The 15492-nt window shown below is 38.0% G+C and overlaps 3 protein-coding genes across 3 annotated transcripts; 2 read left to right on the forward strand and 1 right to left on the reverse strand.

Annotated features, from left to right (window-relative positions):
• The first annotated feature begins 7066 nt into the window (after positions 1–7066).
• Positions 7067–9191, forward strand: LOC137741137 (cytochrome b561 domain-containing protein At2g30890-like). The gene is made up of 4 exons (XM_068480940.1): positions 7067–7376; positions 7458–7622; positions 8349–8497; positions 8819–9191. Exons 1-4 carry the CDS (start codon positions 7149–7151, stop codon positions 9129–9131), a joined length of 855 nt encoding a protein of 284 aa, XP_068337041.1. The 5' UTR covers positions 7067–7148; the 3' UTR covers positions 9132–9191.
• A 477-nt stretch (positions 9192–9668) lies between these two features.
• LOC137741138 (uncharacterized) lies at positions 9669–11050 on the reverse strand. Its single transcript, XM_068480941.1, has 3 exons — positions 10793–11050; positions 10070–10144; positions 9669–9964 (listed from the first exon to the last, which is right to left on the reverse strand). The coding sequence occupies exons 1-3, from the start codon at positions 10977–10979 to the stop codon at positions 9669–9671; spliced, it is 558 nt and encodes a 185-aa protein (XP_068337042.1). The 5' UTR covers positions 10980–11050.
• A 1837-nt stretch (positions 11051–12887) lies between these two features.
• Positions 12888–15130, forward strand: LOC137741149 (GDSL esterase/lipase At4g10955-like). Its single transcript, XM_068480951.1, has 2 exons — positions 12888–13208; positions 13988–15130. Exons 1-2 carry the CDS (start codon positions 12994–12996, stop codon positions 15006–15008), a joined length of 1236 nt encoding a protein of 411 aa, XP_068337052.1. The 5' UTR covers positions 12888–12993; the 3' UTR covers positions 15009–15130.
• Positions 15131–15492: the final 362 nt, after the last annotated feature.

Below are 15492 nucleotides of genomic sequence, written 5' to 3' on the forward strand. Positions count from 1 at the left end.
GCTGCCCTCCTACGAAACACCGCAAATAAGTCTCCAAGCATCTGTTCATTACTTTTGATTGCCCTTCACTTTGAGGATGATACCTCGAACTCATGCACAACTTAGAGTCCTGCAACTTAAAAAGTTCCTTCCAGAAAGCACTTGTAAAAACTGGGTCTCTATCACTCACAATAGAGTTTGGCATCTCGTGAAGCTGAAAATGTGTTCCACAAAGAGCTGCGCTATGGATGAGGCAGTGTAGGGGTGTGACATAGCAACGAAATGGGCATATTTGGAGAGCCTGTCCACCACCACCCATATAACAGATTTGCCCTTGCAACTAGGTAGACCAACAATGAAGTCCATACTGATATCACTCCAAACTTTTTGTCGTATTAGGAGGGGTTGTAACAATCCAGGGGGTGAGATATTCTCAATTTTGTTTAGCTGGCAGGTAGGACATTCAACTATGAACTGCCGAATGTCATGTTTCATTCATTTCCAGTAAAACCCTATTTTGAGTCGTTAATTAGTATGTTTTCAGCACTCCCTGATACCCTGAGGATGGGGTCGAATGATGTTCTGCAATAATTTTGACTTTCCATTCAGAAGTTGGGCCTAACATAGTTCTTTTCTTATAACAAAGGAACCTGTTGTCAATAGAATAACAGCTCAAATTTGAATTGTCAGTGCCATCATGTGTAGCTTGTAGCAACATATTCTTTTTCTCCCTAACCCATGCATCGTGTTCACTACTCCTTCTCAACTCATCTAACCAACCTGCATAGGGGTAAGAAATGGCAACACACTCACTGATCTCACCATTGTTAGTGACATGTTCTTGCCTCTGAGGTATATCATGCAGCCTTGACAGTGCATCAACTACCAGATTTTGGGCCTCTTGTTTATATTGAATTTCGTAGTCATACCCCATGAGCTTGGAAACCTATTTTTGTTGAAAATGAGTACTTGCCCATTGACTTAAGAAGTATTTAAGGCTATTATGGTCAAATTTGATAACAAAATGCCTTCCCTGCAAGTAATTCTACCATTTTTTAATTGCATACACTATAGCAACCAACTTGCTCTCATAATTAGAAAGAGTTTGGTTTCGAGGACCAAGAGCTTGACTAGTGAATGCAATAGGTCGTCCTCTTTGTTGAAGAACAGCCCCAATGCCGCATCTGGAGGCGTCATACTCCAATTCAAAGGGCTAAGAAAAATTTGGAAAAGCCAAAACCTAGGGTGAGAGCATGATGGATTTAAGATGGTCAAAAGCTTGTACTGCTTCATTACCCAATGAAACTCATCCTTTTGAGTCAATTGATAGAGAGGGTGACATATCTTGCCATATCCCGGACCAAATTTTCGATAATATCCGGTTAACTCGAGGAACCCCCTTAACTCTTTGACAGATTTTGGAGTTGGCCATTCTTGTATAGCAGACAACTTAGAAGGATCAGCTACTACCCCTTTTTGAGAAACGATGTGCCCCATATATTCAACACTCGACTGTCCAAATAAGAATTTAGATTTCTTAAGATACAATTGATTTCCCCTTATGACTTCAAACATAATCTGCAAGTGTTGTAAGTGCTCATCCCAGCTCTTATTGTAGATCAAAATGTCATCGAAAAATACCAACACAAACTTCCTAAGATATGGCTTGAATATATCATTCATCAATCTTTGGAAAGTGGCTAGAGTGTTGGTAAGTCCAAAAGGCATCATTAAAAATTCATAGTGACCCTTATGAGTTCGAAACGTAGTATTTTCAACGTCACTAGCTGTCATTAGAATCTGGTGGTAACCAGACGGCAAATCAAGCATAGTAAAGTACCTGGCACTATACAACTCATCTAATAGATCATCAATAAGGGGTATCGGGTATTTATCCTTGATGGTCAAGGCATTAAGTTCCCTGTAATATATACACATTCTCCAGCTGCCCTCATTCTTCTTAACCAAAAGCACATGGAATGAGAAAAGACTATGGCTCGATCGAATGAACCCGGTAGCCAATAATTCTTGAACTGCTTTCTCAATTTCTGTCTTCTGTAATGGACCATAGTGATATGGTCGAATGTTTAGTGGTTTTGCTCCTTGGACTAGAGGAATGTGATGATCATGGTCCCTGGGTAGGGGTAACTTAGTAGGGACTTGGAAAATATAGTCAAAGTGTTTAAACACTGCTTAAAGTTCATGCAACTGATCCCCACTCACAAGACTCCAGTTTCATCCCCTCCATATAATAAAGAAACAGTCCCAAATTAGAGCTGTCGAGTGCCTTTTCAAGGTTTTGTAGAGAAATCTCTTGTATGCACTGCGATGGGGTCACAGTAGGGGACAATGTCTAACAATGGTGATCCTTGGTGAATTCCATTGTAAGCAACTGAAAATCCCACTTGACTGGACTCACAGTTGACAACCATTGGACTCCTAGAACAACATCACAACCACCTAAGGGCAAAGAGAAGAGGTCAACCATGTAGGTATACCCCTTCAAGGAGATCATCCATACAGCAACCGGAACTACGAACCTTACCTCCATCAGCTATCATGACTTCAAAGTTTGTGGTAGGAGAGATTGGTTGCCCCTATTGTTTCAACAACTTGGAGTCTACAAAATTGTGAGTGCTTCCCGAATCTAGTAGAATTCGAACATGGTGCCCATTAAGTTGGCTGTCAATCTTCATAGTGCGAGTTGTTTGGCTCTCCCCAGTACCATAAAAAGCACAAGAATTGAGTTCCATGGGAGGATCTAAGCTAAGAACCTCCGAATGAGGCAATTCCACCCCCGCATGATCAAGGACATCCAACATTAACAATTGCTTCAACCTACACTTATGCCCCGCAGTCCACTTATTAGTGTAAAACCAACACTCCCCTCGTTCATATTTCTTTTGAATCTCCTCAGGTGACAATTTCTTAATAGGGTACGCACTCTGTCGAGTGACTGGAAAAGGATGATGAGTGGTAGTGGTGGATGGTTTGGATGTAACAGTGGATTTCAGAGTGGGAGTTTTGGGTTCAGTAAATTTGACATCTAACTGGAGAGCGATGGAAATGGCTTCATGAACACTCATAGGTTTCAAGATCTTTACATCAAATTTCAATTTCGTCCGCAAGCCTTCTATGAAGCAACTCTTAAGCAAGATTGGACCAATTTCAGGCAAGCGAGTGGCTAAACGCCGAAATTCCGATATATAGTCACGAAGACTACCAGTTTGACGGAGTTTGAAGAGTGCTTCAGCGCTATCTTCAAACGCAGAGGGTCCAAACTTCATACACAGGGCCTTAGTGAACTCTCACCAAGTAGGTGCTGTATTCAAGCAATCCAACCAATGAAACTAGTGGAGAACCTCCCTTTCAAAATGGAAAGAAGCACTGAAGCCTCGTTAAGCATCTGGAATGTTGTAGAAGGAGAAATACTGCTCCACCTTGTAGATCCAGGTGAGGGGATCGTCACTGTCGACAAATCTCGGAAAATCGAGACGTTGATGCCATGGAAGCCGTGGTGGAGCTCCCCCTTCCCCCTCTTCCCCAGGCACAGAAGAACTCTGTGGAGGCTGGAAATGAACCATGTCAGGTGGCGGGGAATCCTTAGTAGGGGAGGAAGCAGAGGCATCGGCGCCAAGACGTTGACAACCGGGCTCACGATGAAACTGCTCGAAATAGAGAGGTAAACGAGCATCGAGGTGAGAGTTGATTTTAGAGTCAAATGCTATGTTAACAGTAGAGGTGATGAAGGAGGGAAGATCGACAAGGGTAGCTTCAATGGAAAAGACATGAGCGTTTATAGCGGTGAAGCAATAATTGTTTGTGTAACGGGGCATGCACTGCAAGGAAAACCAGCGATCGAATGGGTGATACCAATGATAAGACCCAGACCTGCAATGGCCTCAACCTACAATGGCAGCTATGGTGACAGTGATGAAGGGACCGAGTAGAGAGAAAAGAGAGAAGGATATTCTATTGACTAATTCCACGATGCCATTACAATTTCCTCTGGCCAACCACGCGCCAGTGTATTTTTCCCCACTACATGTGTGCCAGCTGGACACCACTAACTAATTAACTAGACTCCACTACAGATTTAGGTGATTACAATTGAACCCAATTACAAAAAAAAAACCCTTACACTTTAACCCAAAATCCCTTACAAAACAGTCCTATATCACCACTACTTGTTTATTTCTTCTACTGAGCGATCCTTCCTCACAGTTCACAACAGATCATATGACATAAACTGATGGCCACAAGTCACAAATGCATACATTATATCGTGTATGAAAACGAAACTCATTCGCCCTTACATATTCATCCTATCAGGTACAATGTTAAGAATATGCACACGCATCGTCGACAAGAATAAATTAAAATCAAAGGGATAGGATGGAGGCAGAAAAACTAAGAAACGAATCAGTCCCTAAAAGTGTGAAAATTTGATGAAGCTGCAACATTTTGTGAGATAGTCAATTTGAGTCGACCAAGCAATTCACCATCTTTCGCCTGACAGGCAGCATCAGCAGCTTCCTTGGCCATGCCAATCTGGAGAATACTTCGCTTTAAATAGACATGTGACTAGGGAGTCCGGCTGCTGTAAAAATCGACAGCGTTGCTTGGCTAGTAGTGCCAAATTATAGGCATGTAAATCTTGAAATCCCAATCCTCCTTCCCTAGGTTTGCATAAGAAACCTAAGAAAATTGAAGTTCCATCATAAAACTAATTGACAAATAGAAATAGGGGAAGTAACTCAATTACTTATAAGCACATAGAAGGTCATCTTTTCCTCGAAGTGAAATTTATCCTCCCAACAAAACCTAGCTAGTGAATTTTTTTTTTTTTTTTTTTTTTTTTTGTGGGTCGACCCTCACCCAAAACGCCATCAGTTGGTATGTTAAAATCAAATGTGACATGTCAACAACATTAGCTAGGAACTTTTATGATGGGTTCATGTGATATTCTGATGTATCCCTCCTTTAGTATGTGGTAATTATAAAACAGCATATCTCATCATGGTTCTTCTTACGTACAGCCTGTTAAGGATGTTTAACATCCTAATCCTATCAATTATCTGCAAATCACTACAGTAAACTGTGTTTCAAAATCAACGACTTTTCCTAAACTTTGTTGTTTTAAATTTCAAAATCAACATTTTCTAAATTTTGTTTCAAATAATCAATTAAGATTTGGTTTTCACATAGGGAATTGTTATTAGTACTCCAAAAATTTCATTCTACACTCCTCACAAATGTATTTTTCTTTCTAATTATAGAAAGTTTGGAGTATCAAATGAGATTTTTGAAGTGCTAATTGTTTTAAATAATTCCTGCCGAGAACCACCTTGCATAAGCATTCTTACTGCAACTATCTTGTACTCTTATAAGTATTTTATGTGATTTTAACCCTCTTTGCGTAGGTACTAAAAATCCTATCAATAGTAAAGTGAAACCTTTTTCCTTTTTAATTATCTCCTACAAAAGGGATTTAATTTCTTGTGTACAATTAATCATATGATGTATCATATGAGGAGAAATAATTTTATCTGAAAGTTCATTACTTCATAAACAAAGTTATTCTTAACTTGATTAAGCCTAAGCTTCTTATAATTACATCCAGTTTTATTGTTATTACTAGTACATTTGACAACTAGGTGAGTTTCATATAATATACAAGTTTCTACTATTGTCGAGCTATCATCATTTTCAATCAAAACTGTATAGAGTTTTGATAAAGATCAAATAATGTGCATTATGTTCTACTTTAGTTCCCAACCCATAAAAACATAATGCAAAAACGCTTTTTGAGTGCAATGGCCTTTTTCGTTCAGGTGCTCTGCATGCGCTGTTGCAAAAAGCTAATCTCGCCTGATCATTCTCTATTTTTATCAGGAAAACAAAAACGCTTTTATGCTTTAAGATTAATATGGTTTAGAATCTTAGATTGTTGATTGAGGTTACCAACTAAAAAACATCAAAATAAGATAAGGGTCTGTGCAAACACGTATAAGTTACAAAATGGTAATCATGAATTTGAAGGAATCCAGAGGTGGCTGTATTTGAAAAGGGAGGACAACACACATAGCTTTTCTTATGCAATCAAATATTAGATTTCCCACAACCAAAAAGTATATATGCATGACATACGCTGTCTTGGTCCACCTGCCTCATAAAATATATACCGAGAAATGATCCATACTATTCACTAATTACTTCACTCAACCATCTGTTCTACATCATTAGTTAAATCTAAGTGCAATTGTGTAAAACTGGTTCAGTTCAGTGTGGCATACATAATTGATAATTTAACTGCTTGGATTAGTCTGAGTTAAAATTTAAAAGGACTAGTTACTAAATAAATCGATCTAGTAGTTTACCAATGTGAGACACAATACCGGGGTTGTCACAACCTCCCTCGCTTGATTGCCTAACATCCTCGTCCAGGTCCGCCCGCCCGCTGTCAGATCTTTGATATTTTTTTTGTTAAAATTCACACTAAAGCGAGCTCTAATGGAAACTCTAATGGAAATAAAGAAAACAATAAAAACAAATTTACTGATGTTTTATTTTTATTTTTATACAAAGAAAAAATGAAAATCGGAGGATTTGAACTTGGAACTTGGAGTGCCAGGACAATCCTTTACTGTTTAGTGTGAAATGCCTTGTGTTTTTTCAATGGGTTGGTACAACATGTTAGACTTGTGAGTTATGTACAGGCACACCATATACTGGTTAGTGGAGAGCAGAAAACCTGACATTCTTTTTGGTCGATGAAATTCCACATTCTCTTCCATCAACCCAAAAAGCATGTCAAAGTGGAACCCCACAAGGTTGAAACATCAATTCATATTTCAATTATCCTCCACTTTCTTTTCTTACTCTCATTCATTTAGACCATCAACGTCCATGCAATTACCATCCTTATTACATTAAAGACATCCCACTTGGCATTCTTTTAAGCCAAAAGAAACAGACTGAATGGTTAATCTCAAAAACTTTTAAGCATCTTTCTTGATCAGTTTGTTCTCTTACATTTTGACATATCTGTTGTTTTTGAAGTGGGGTATTTTGCATGTGGGAGGGAGAGGGAGAGAGAGAGAGAGAGAGAGAGAGAGAGAGGCAATCAAGTACTGGTGAAGCACTTCAAATGCCTTAGTGTCTGCAGCATGCCTTATTGTCTGCAGCTGACATCCAGAGCGCTTTCCCAAATATATATCATTAAGCTTAGGGTTTGTTTCTTCATTTACCATAGAGAAAGCAAGATGAAGTTTCTGCAGAAACTGGGTTTCTTCTGCATTCGTTCAAGTCTTCTTCTTTTTCTTGTTTCGCCGCTCGTCAGCTCCTCTCAAGAACACATGAAAGGTGGAGGCAGTAACAAAGACAACATTCATAAGGTAATACTCCACTCCATCTAATTACTTTGTGAAGGAATTCAAATGCTCATAACTCAGAATTTTGGTGCATGACTTTTACAGCAGATGAGTCACAAATTATCGTTTGAAATCAGACTCCACGGGTTTCTTCTTTGGGCTTCGATGGGGTTCTTGATGCCTGTAGGAATACTCGCTATCAGAATGTCACGGAGAGAGGAATGTGGAAGAAGGCTCAGAATTCTTTTCTATGTTCATGGTTTTTCAGAGGCAAGTTCATCTATTTACTGTTACATTATTATCTATTTACTGTTACATTATCATTCTCCTCTTTAATAATCTAGATTAACATTTAATTAGACTTTTCAATAGTTTTAGATTTCTTTCACTTGAAAACGATTAAAATTGCTTTGTTTATGAAACCTGACTCACCGTCTTTCCTATTTTTCTTTGTGTTTTTGGTTTAAAAAAAAGATTAAAATTGCAAGTGATAGATTTCCGTGATGAATAGGATATTTCTCTTCAATTAAGAGTTTCGCAGATTCAAACCCTACCTTCCACGTAATAATAAATAAATAAATAAAAAGACTACAGTGTTTATGAAAACTAAATTATTTAAGCTACAAGCTTATTTATTAGGTTCAGATGCCCCACTCTTACTTACAAAGATGGTAAAAGGAAATTAAAACTAATTTTTTTTTTTTTTTTTTTTTTTTGTTTAAAGGAGATTATGATTAATGCTTAGAGAGCAAGACAGGAGTATCTTTATAATTTTCTGGGTAACTAGAAACTCAAAGCTTCTGATTTTTTTCATTTTAAATTAATTAGCACATGTGTGTGTGGAACATAATTATAGTGTTAGGTGCTGAATTTCCCTGATGTCAAATCCCATCATTCACACAACTAATTATTATGTAGTGGCTTTTGATTCGATGCGATTAATTACGACATGACATGACTTTAATTAATTCTTGCTTGATTAGTTTTGTTCAACAGATGCTCTCTATCCTTCTTGCAACAGCAGCAGCAGTGATGTCCTTCAGAAACTTCAACAACTCCTTCAACAATAAACACCAAAGAGTTGGCTTAGGCCTATATGGCCTCATATGGTTGCAAGCCCTAATGGGGTTTATAAGGCCACAAAGGTAAATTATCAAATCCAAATGTCCTCACCAAACCAAAATAAAACGAATGTGCTTTATCTTTGGGGTGCTAGGAAAGTGTGGTTGTTTGATAGAGCAAAAATACGCAAATATGGGTTAGGCTAGTTGAACAGGTGGCTTGCCCCATTCACCAAAGCTTGATCCCCTGCTTCATAGTTTAAAGTAGTTGAATATCCCCTTATCAAAACAACAAATCTAAAAGTACAGAAATTCTGCAACGAGTCTTCAGTAAGTGTGTGAGAGGAAATAAAAGGCGAAAATAATTTCACTTACGAGTTAATTACAGTCTTTATTTCTATACAGGGGATCCAAGGGAAGAAGCGTATGGTTTTCTGTACATTGGATTCTTGGAACTGCAGTGTCACTGCTTGGGATCCTCAACATATACACAGGACTACAAGCCTACCATGAGAAGACCTCAAAAGGCATAAAGCTTTGGACCATAATTTTCACTGCTCAAGTCTCTTTCATGACCTTCTTCTACCTCTTCCAAGACAAATGGTGGTACATCCAAAAGCAAGGAGTGCTTCTGGGCCATGAACCAGTAAGGCCCACTGCAGATCAAGTACTTTTGCCAATAGAAAAGCAAAAGCAAGCAGTCACTGATTCTTGCTGAGAAGTGTTCTCTTTTCTTAATATATAAAATAAATATATATATATGTATCTTCAACTTTTTCACAGAGAATGATTTCTGCATTCCCTTTCTCTCCCCTATTCTCCTCCCGTTGGATAGAATAGATCGAAAGGAGAATCAACGGACAAGCAAAGGGAGAGTGTAGAGGGGGAAAACGAGATTTGCGGGAATCATTTTCCCGTCTTCTCTAGGAATAGTTGGTGTTTCTAGCAGGTGAAACACTGGGTGTTGGGATGAGGAATTCTTCCAATAAGATGAACTAATGGTGTTTTTGCTGGTATATTTTGAAATTATTTGGTAACACACACCATTAGCGGAAGTTTGTAAGTAGGATTCTGTATAAGATTTGGAGATTCTGTGATTATAAACAGATTGTAGATTTTTACTAAGTAAGGGAATGCGATTCCAAGAAGTCAGTGTATGTACCCCCTTTGAACAAACAATGAAGCATTTGAAGCACTGCATCTCCAAATTTTATAGTGAACTGAATTTCTATATATTAGTTCAGTAGTATATATGTCATGGGAAAAGCTGTACATAACCTGTCAATATGGCGATTCCTAATATTACAAGAGGTGGAACAAGCACAAATGCTCCAATGGTGGCAAAGAAAACTGAATCATTCCTCTTCGATACTTCGTTTAAGTAAGCCTGTCGTTTGATATTTCGCTTCTGAGAGACGGTTAGAGCCTTGGCACTCACCTTTTTAAAGTTTTTACCTAGTGGAATGATGAAATCCCCGTCTCTGTCCCCAACCAACTGCGCTAGCTGCTGACGGATTGTAAGTTTTCGGGAGTTGCCATCGCTAACATAACCTGGCAATCAAATATGTAACTTATTAGCATTCTCATTCTTCAAATTTCTGAGCAACACATGATACGTTTTTGTGCCTGTTTCAGTAAATGGACAGAATTGCATACTGGCGTCAACTGATGAGCTAGAAGAGGTAAGTTGCTCCAAAAGATCCAGCTGTGCGCGAGCAGATGACGATGATCCTATAAAGAAGAAGGCATATCAAAAGTGTTTCAAGCATATTTGGGTTACAAAGTGAAGTCAATATACTCTAAATTTCAAGTAATCAATGCCAAAAGAAAATCAACAGCCTTTCAAAGGGAACGAAATAAAAGATGCTGGCAACCAGAAGTTGAATGGCAGATTTCGTAGCTATGAAATTCTCTCCATTATTATCAATTACATTAAAATGGAGATCGAGGGTCATAATTAAACAGAAGAATGCAAAATGTCAAAAGGGTGTGCAGAAATCACTTCCCGTAAAAAAACATGATATAAGAAGCCGCAAATAGAGTGTTAGTGGCATGCTAAATTCCTTACTCTTTGGTGCTAGTTGAATCAAATTGTTATATAGCTGACAGTGTAGAACCTGTGATTAGATTGTTTATGTAGCAGAAAGTGAAAAGCTGTGATTAGATTGTTTAGAAGTGCTTATAGAGGAAGCCACTAACATCTCCAGTGTTCTTGATACGCTCAAGGGCTGACTAAATTGATCAAATAGAGGACTCGTTTGATTACTTCAAACAAAGTGACTTATCCAGTAAAGTTGTGTTTTAAATAATGAAGAAGCATACTTTTCGAACCCAGATCACATAAGAACAAAATCGATAATACGCTAACGAAAAGTATACCGGAGAAAGAAGCAGGAGGGTCTTCCTCTTTAACCCAACTCTCAGTTCCGTCTGACGAAGGAGCTGCATATGTTCTAAAGGGGTACAACTTGAGGTGGGGTTTGTGCTTTGGGTTTAGAAATGGAGGAGGAGGAGGAGGACTAAAAGAAGAAGAAAATGAAGAAGCAGCAGTAAAACTCAGGGCCATAATTCTATGAGATTTGGTTGTGTGAGTTTACAAGGTTCTTCATTGGCCATGGAGGCCTTTGAGGCTATTACTTCGGTTGCGCCTCCTGTCGCATTACACCCACACCTCAATTTATTATTTATATGGACTAAAATAAATGCGGGAAATTGCTCCTCCACATATTGACACATAAACCACTTAAACGTGTCTTTTGTCCGTGTGGAAAATTAAACAAATATTTGTGAGGCAAAATAACTATTATTTCTCTACCGTCTGGTGATATTCATTTTCATCTATAAATGAGATGTCTTAGATTCGAATCTTATGGATGAAGAATTCGATACCAAATTAGATTGCCTATTGCGTAGTTTAGCCGAACTCTCCCTTCCCTTTTATGTAAAATATATCGTTGTACTAAAAAAAAAACTATTATTTCTCACCCATGCTTAGTAGCCTAATTAAATCAAACTAATCTATCTAGTGATTAGGATCAGTCATAACTATCTAGTGATTAATTTTAGGTTCGGTTTGGTAAGTCGGTTTTCATTTTATTCAAATCGAGAACCAAATTGGAAGGTTGGTTTGATCTGAGTTTTGACTTATTTAGTCAACTTGATTATTTATTTTTCGGTTTTCTAACTCTAGTTCGGTCTAATTTCTCGGTTATTTATTTTATAACTCGGTATTAATCTATACATAACAAGTCATAATGAATTATAACTAAGTATCAAACTCAATACAAATTATAGATTTCACTTGCATTAGTATGTATGGCAGAGCCAGCATGGGATCATTTGTTGTTTTTGACCCCAACAACTTCGAAAACCGCATGTATATTTGTTTGTGTATTATATTTGACATTTATAAACAAATAAGACAAATTAAATTACAACCTCCTTCTCCTACTTCTTATATTTTCTTCTACACTAAATTGAATTACCGGTCCTCGTAATGATAGAGTAGTCGGAAGATAGCCCTCGTGATGAAAAAATCAGATTTAAACCCTCGTGGTAAATCCAAATTTTTTCACCACGGGGGCTAATTTCCGATTACTCTATTGTGCGATTATGTGCTTGATGAAATACTTTAGTTGAAAAGCCTTGACAGTTTTCAACATTACTCCATATCTAGCATCCACCCTAGACAAGCCTCTACAAATAATAATAGTTGTCAACGTATGTTGGCATAAACCTTCAACATATTTTGACAGGAATTGACAGGTGCATACAAGGTGCTCGACTAAACGGCCCAATAAAAATTTTTTTGACTGATATTATGACCCCATTATTTAAAAATCATAACCATGCCACTATCTGTATGAATCAAAACCTAGAACATTCTCCAACCTAATGGAGACGGGTTGGTTTGATATGGCTGTTTTATTGCAACTTATGTTGTTGGCTTGGCTCCCAAATATTTTTAACTTCTAGATTAAGTAAGCCACTATGGACCCCACAATCTAACAAAGGATCACCATTGAGGAAGGATCCTGAGGATATCCTAAATTCACAATATTCAATTTGATTTTCTTTGACCGGGGACCCAACATAATCCAGCTTGCAATCAAACGCTAAAACTCCAGGAAGGACAGTCAAATGACCAAAACATCCTTCGGCCTTAGTGCCCTCTAAGAAATGTATTTTATGCTTCTGATTTTAAATCAAGCCAATTATTTTATATTCTTTCTATGAAATTTAAAAAAAATAAAAAAATATTTTCATGACATATGTTACATTTTTGAATTTTTCTCTATCCGAGAATTGAACATTTTTGTTTTTAAATAAGGATATTTTTTCTTGAAATCGAGCAGGGGTGATATGGTCATTTGATATTGAACCCACCGAGATAGCCAGTAATATGACCGTTGGAGGGCTACAAAATCCAGGCGTTTCGAATCATTAAATTAAAATTAAAAGGGAGGCCGATAATCCTATTTCCCATTCACTTCTTCGAATCAGATACCAACTAAAAGACTTCACCTTCCTTTTTCCGTACCCCCACTCCATCTCTCTCCTTCTCTTTCTCTCCCCTCATCATGCAAAGAAACCCAGAAAAAAGACAGGAAGAAGCAGCAGCAGAAGGAGGCGGTGCTGTTTCTGGTGGCGGTGCATTAATGACTGAGCACGGCCGCGGAGAGGAGACAACTAAGGAAGTTGTGGCAGCTGAGGCTGCTCATCCATACGCTTTCCATGTATCCGGACCTCGCAATTTGACCTCTCCGAATTGGAGAGACCTTCTAAACTCGAGTTGGTAAGTACCCATTTCAGATTTTTATAAATTCTGGAACTTTACAGATTTGAAATATGTTGGATTGTTGCTAAAAAAAATTAGCAGAATGGGTTTCAGTTTTGGATTTTGTTAGAAAATTTGGAAATTTAGAAACTTGCCCATGAAATTTTGGAGATGAATGATTAATTTTGAATTTTATTTATTTTTTTGGAACATAAAAGGAAACTCCCTTTGGAACAGAGAAGATAACAGAGTTTTCGCCTGTCTATGTTTTGTGCTTTTATTAATTAGTTGATTAATTAGGGAAATGCATTGTTGGATCTCAGATCAGATTATTTCAACAAGGATTGGCGGATAAATTTGGTACATAATTGTAGGTTTTGACCCATCACCACCTGATTCACCCAATGTGCATTTGTGATTGTATCAAATTTTGCTGCATTTTAGTGGGACTTTCTTATATTTTGGGATCCTAGATTTATGGGGTTTTGGGAGTTTTATCTCATTTGATTCTACTAATCCATGTTTACATTGATAAATTATGGACTTTCCGGTTCGATTGTTTTTTTTTGGTTGCTTTGGCAACATATATCAAGAGCATAAATTACATGATTACAAATAAACATGATTACATGGTTGCTTTGAGATTGGATCATGTTGAATATATTTCTATTTTAGCTAGTATATATGTTGCCTCACTCATATGGCTATGCAGTAATTAATTCTTATGAAGCTGTAGTTTAGGGGATGGAGAAACATGTAGGGTTTCAATTAAATGACTAGTATTTCTGTTCATACAGGAAGGACGGGAATTATAAACGAACTGTAATCGCGTGCTTCATACAATCAATATATTTGCTTGAACTTGACAGACAAGAGAATAGAGATGAAGCACATGCTCTAGCTCCTAAATGGTGGATACCCTTTAAGTATAAATTGTCGCAAACCTTAATCGATGAAAGAGATGGATCCATATTTGGGGCAATACTGGAATGGGATCGATCTGCAGCACTTGCTGACTTTGTACTTATCAGACCAAGCGGAGCGCCAAAGGTGGTTCTAGCACTTCGAGGAACATTACTCAAAGGCCCAACTATGAGAAGGGATATTGAAGATGACCTTCGTTTTCTTGCTTGGGAGAGCTTGAAGGGTTCTGTGAGGTTCAAAACAGCTATGGAAGCTTTGAAATCAGTTGCTGAACGGTATGGAAGCAGTAATGTGTGTATTGCAGGACACTCATTGGGGGCCGGATTTGCTCTCCAAGTAGGAAAAGCATTAGCCAAAGAAGGGATGTATGTGGAGACTCATCTGTTCAACCCGCCTTCTGTATCGCTAGCAATGAGCTTCAGAAATATTGGAGAGAAAGCAGGGTTTGCTTGGAAGAGATTTAAGTCAATGCTCCCTTTGGGCAGTGCAACTAAGGTCAGCAGTGAAGAGGGGGATAATGCTCCTGGTTCTGCATTGAAGAATTGGATACCAAATTTTTCGGGTTTGAAGAATCCTGGTGTAGGCTTGGGAAAATGGGTTCCTCATTTATATGTAAATAATAGTGACTATATCTGCTGCTCTTACACCGAACATGATGGAATAGAAGGAGCCAATGCCGACAAAGAGAATGTGCGTCCAACCAATGGGCAAGTAGCAGCGAAGCTGTTTGTGATGTCAAAAGGAAACCAGAAGTTTCTTGAGGCTCACGGGTTAGAGCAATGGTGGTCGGATGACTTGGAACTTCAACTGGCTATGCATAACAGTAAACTTATTAGCAGACAACTGAAATCCTTATATAGCCTTCCAGCTCCACGACAAACACAAGCTAGATGACAAAGGCTTCTTGTTTTCTTCGTTTGTTAAATAACTCGTTTTCGATCTGTGTCTATCATACTCTCATGTTTTTATTATGCTTTGTATACATTGTTTAACATCAGTTCATAATAATGGCTTTTGCCTTTGCTTGTGTTGGTAAGCTACACTGTTTTCTAATAGTAATTTCGATTTGTTCAACTGCCCAAAATTGGCCCAACATATATGATCTAATCAGTTTGATAAGGTCTGAGCACAATTGTGTGTGTGTGTGTGTGTGTGTGTACGGAATTTTAAAAGTGCTTGCTTCACCAGATTTATTATGTCCTTCAGGAGTAAGCTTCAGCAATGTTTTCCATACAAGGTATTTTGAAAAGTGCTTTCTGCACCGAACTTCTTTGGTCCTTCATTAGAGTGATCTTTAGAGTTGTTATATCATCGGTTTCTTGAGCATCACGGTGAAGATGAGCAAGGGCAGAAGCACCGTTAGCTAGGGTGGTTTCCA

Source organism: Pyrus communis, chromosome 7, assembly GCF_963583255.1.
Source record: "Pyrus communis chromosome 7, drPyrComm1.1, whole genome shotgun sequence".
In the NCBI taxonomy this organism is placed as follows: domain Eukaryota; kingdom Viridiplantae; phylum Streptophyta; class Magnoliopsida; order Rosales; family Rosaceae; genus Pyrus; species Pyrus communis.

Coding starts and splice junctions, on each gene's coding strand:
- LOC137741137 (XM_068480940.1), top strand. CDS start 7,149: ATGCCTTATTGTCTGCAGCTGACATCCAGAGCGCTTTCCCAAATATAT. Junction 7,623..8,348: donor ATGTTCATGGTTTTTCAGAG/GCAAGTTCATCT, acceptor TTTGTTCAACAG/ATGCTCTCTATCCTTCTTGC. Junction 8,498..8,818: donor GGGTTTATAAGGCCACAAAG/GTAAATTATCAA, acceptor ATTTCTATACAG/GGGATCCAAGGGAAGAAGCG.
- LOC137741149 (XM_068480951.1), top strand. CDS start 12,994: ATGCAAAGAAACCCAGAAAAAAGACAGGAAGAAGCAGCAGCAGAAGGA. Junction 13,209..13,987: donor GACCTTCTAAACTCGAGTTG/GTAAGTACCCAT, acceptor CTGTTCATACAG/GAAGGACGGGAATTATAAAC.
- LOC137741138 (XM_068480941.1), bottom strand. CDS start 10,979: ATGGCCCTGAGTTTTACTGCTGCTTCTTCATTTTCTTCTTCTTTTAGT. Junction 10,145..10,792: donor CCCTCCTGCTTCTTTCTCCG/GTATACTTTTCG, acceptor TCTTCTTTATAG/GATCATCGTCATCTGCTCGC. Junction 9,965..10,069: donor TAGCTCATCAGTTGACGCCA/GTATGCAATTCT, acceptor TTTGATTGCCAG/GTTATGTTAGCGATGGCAAC.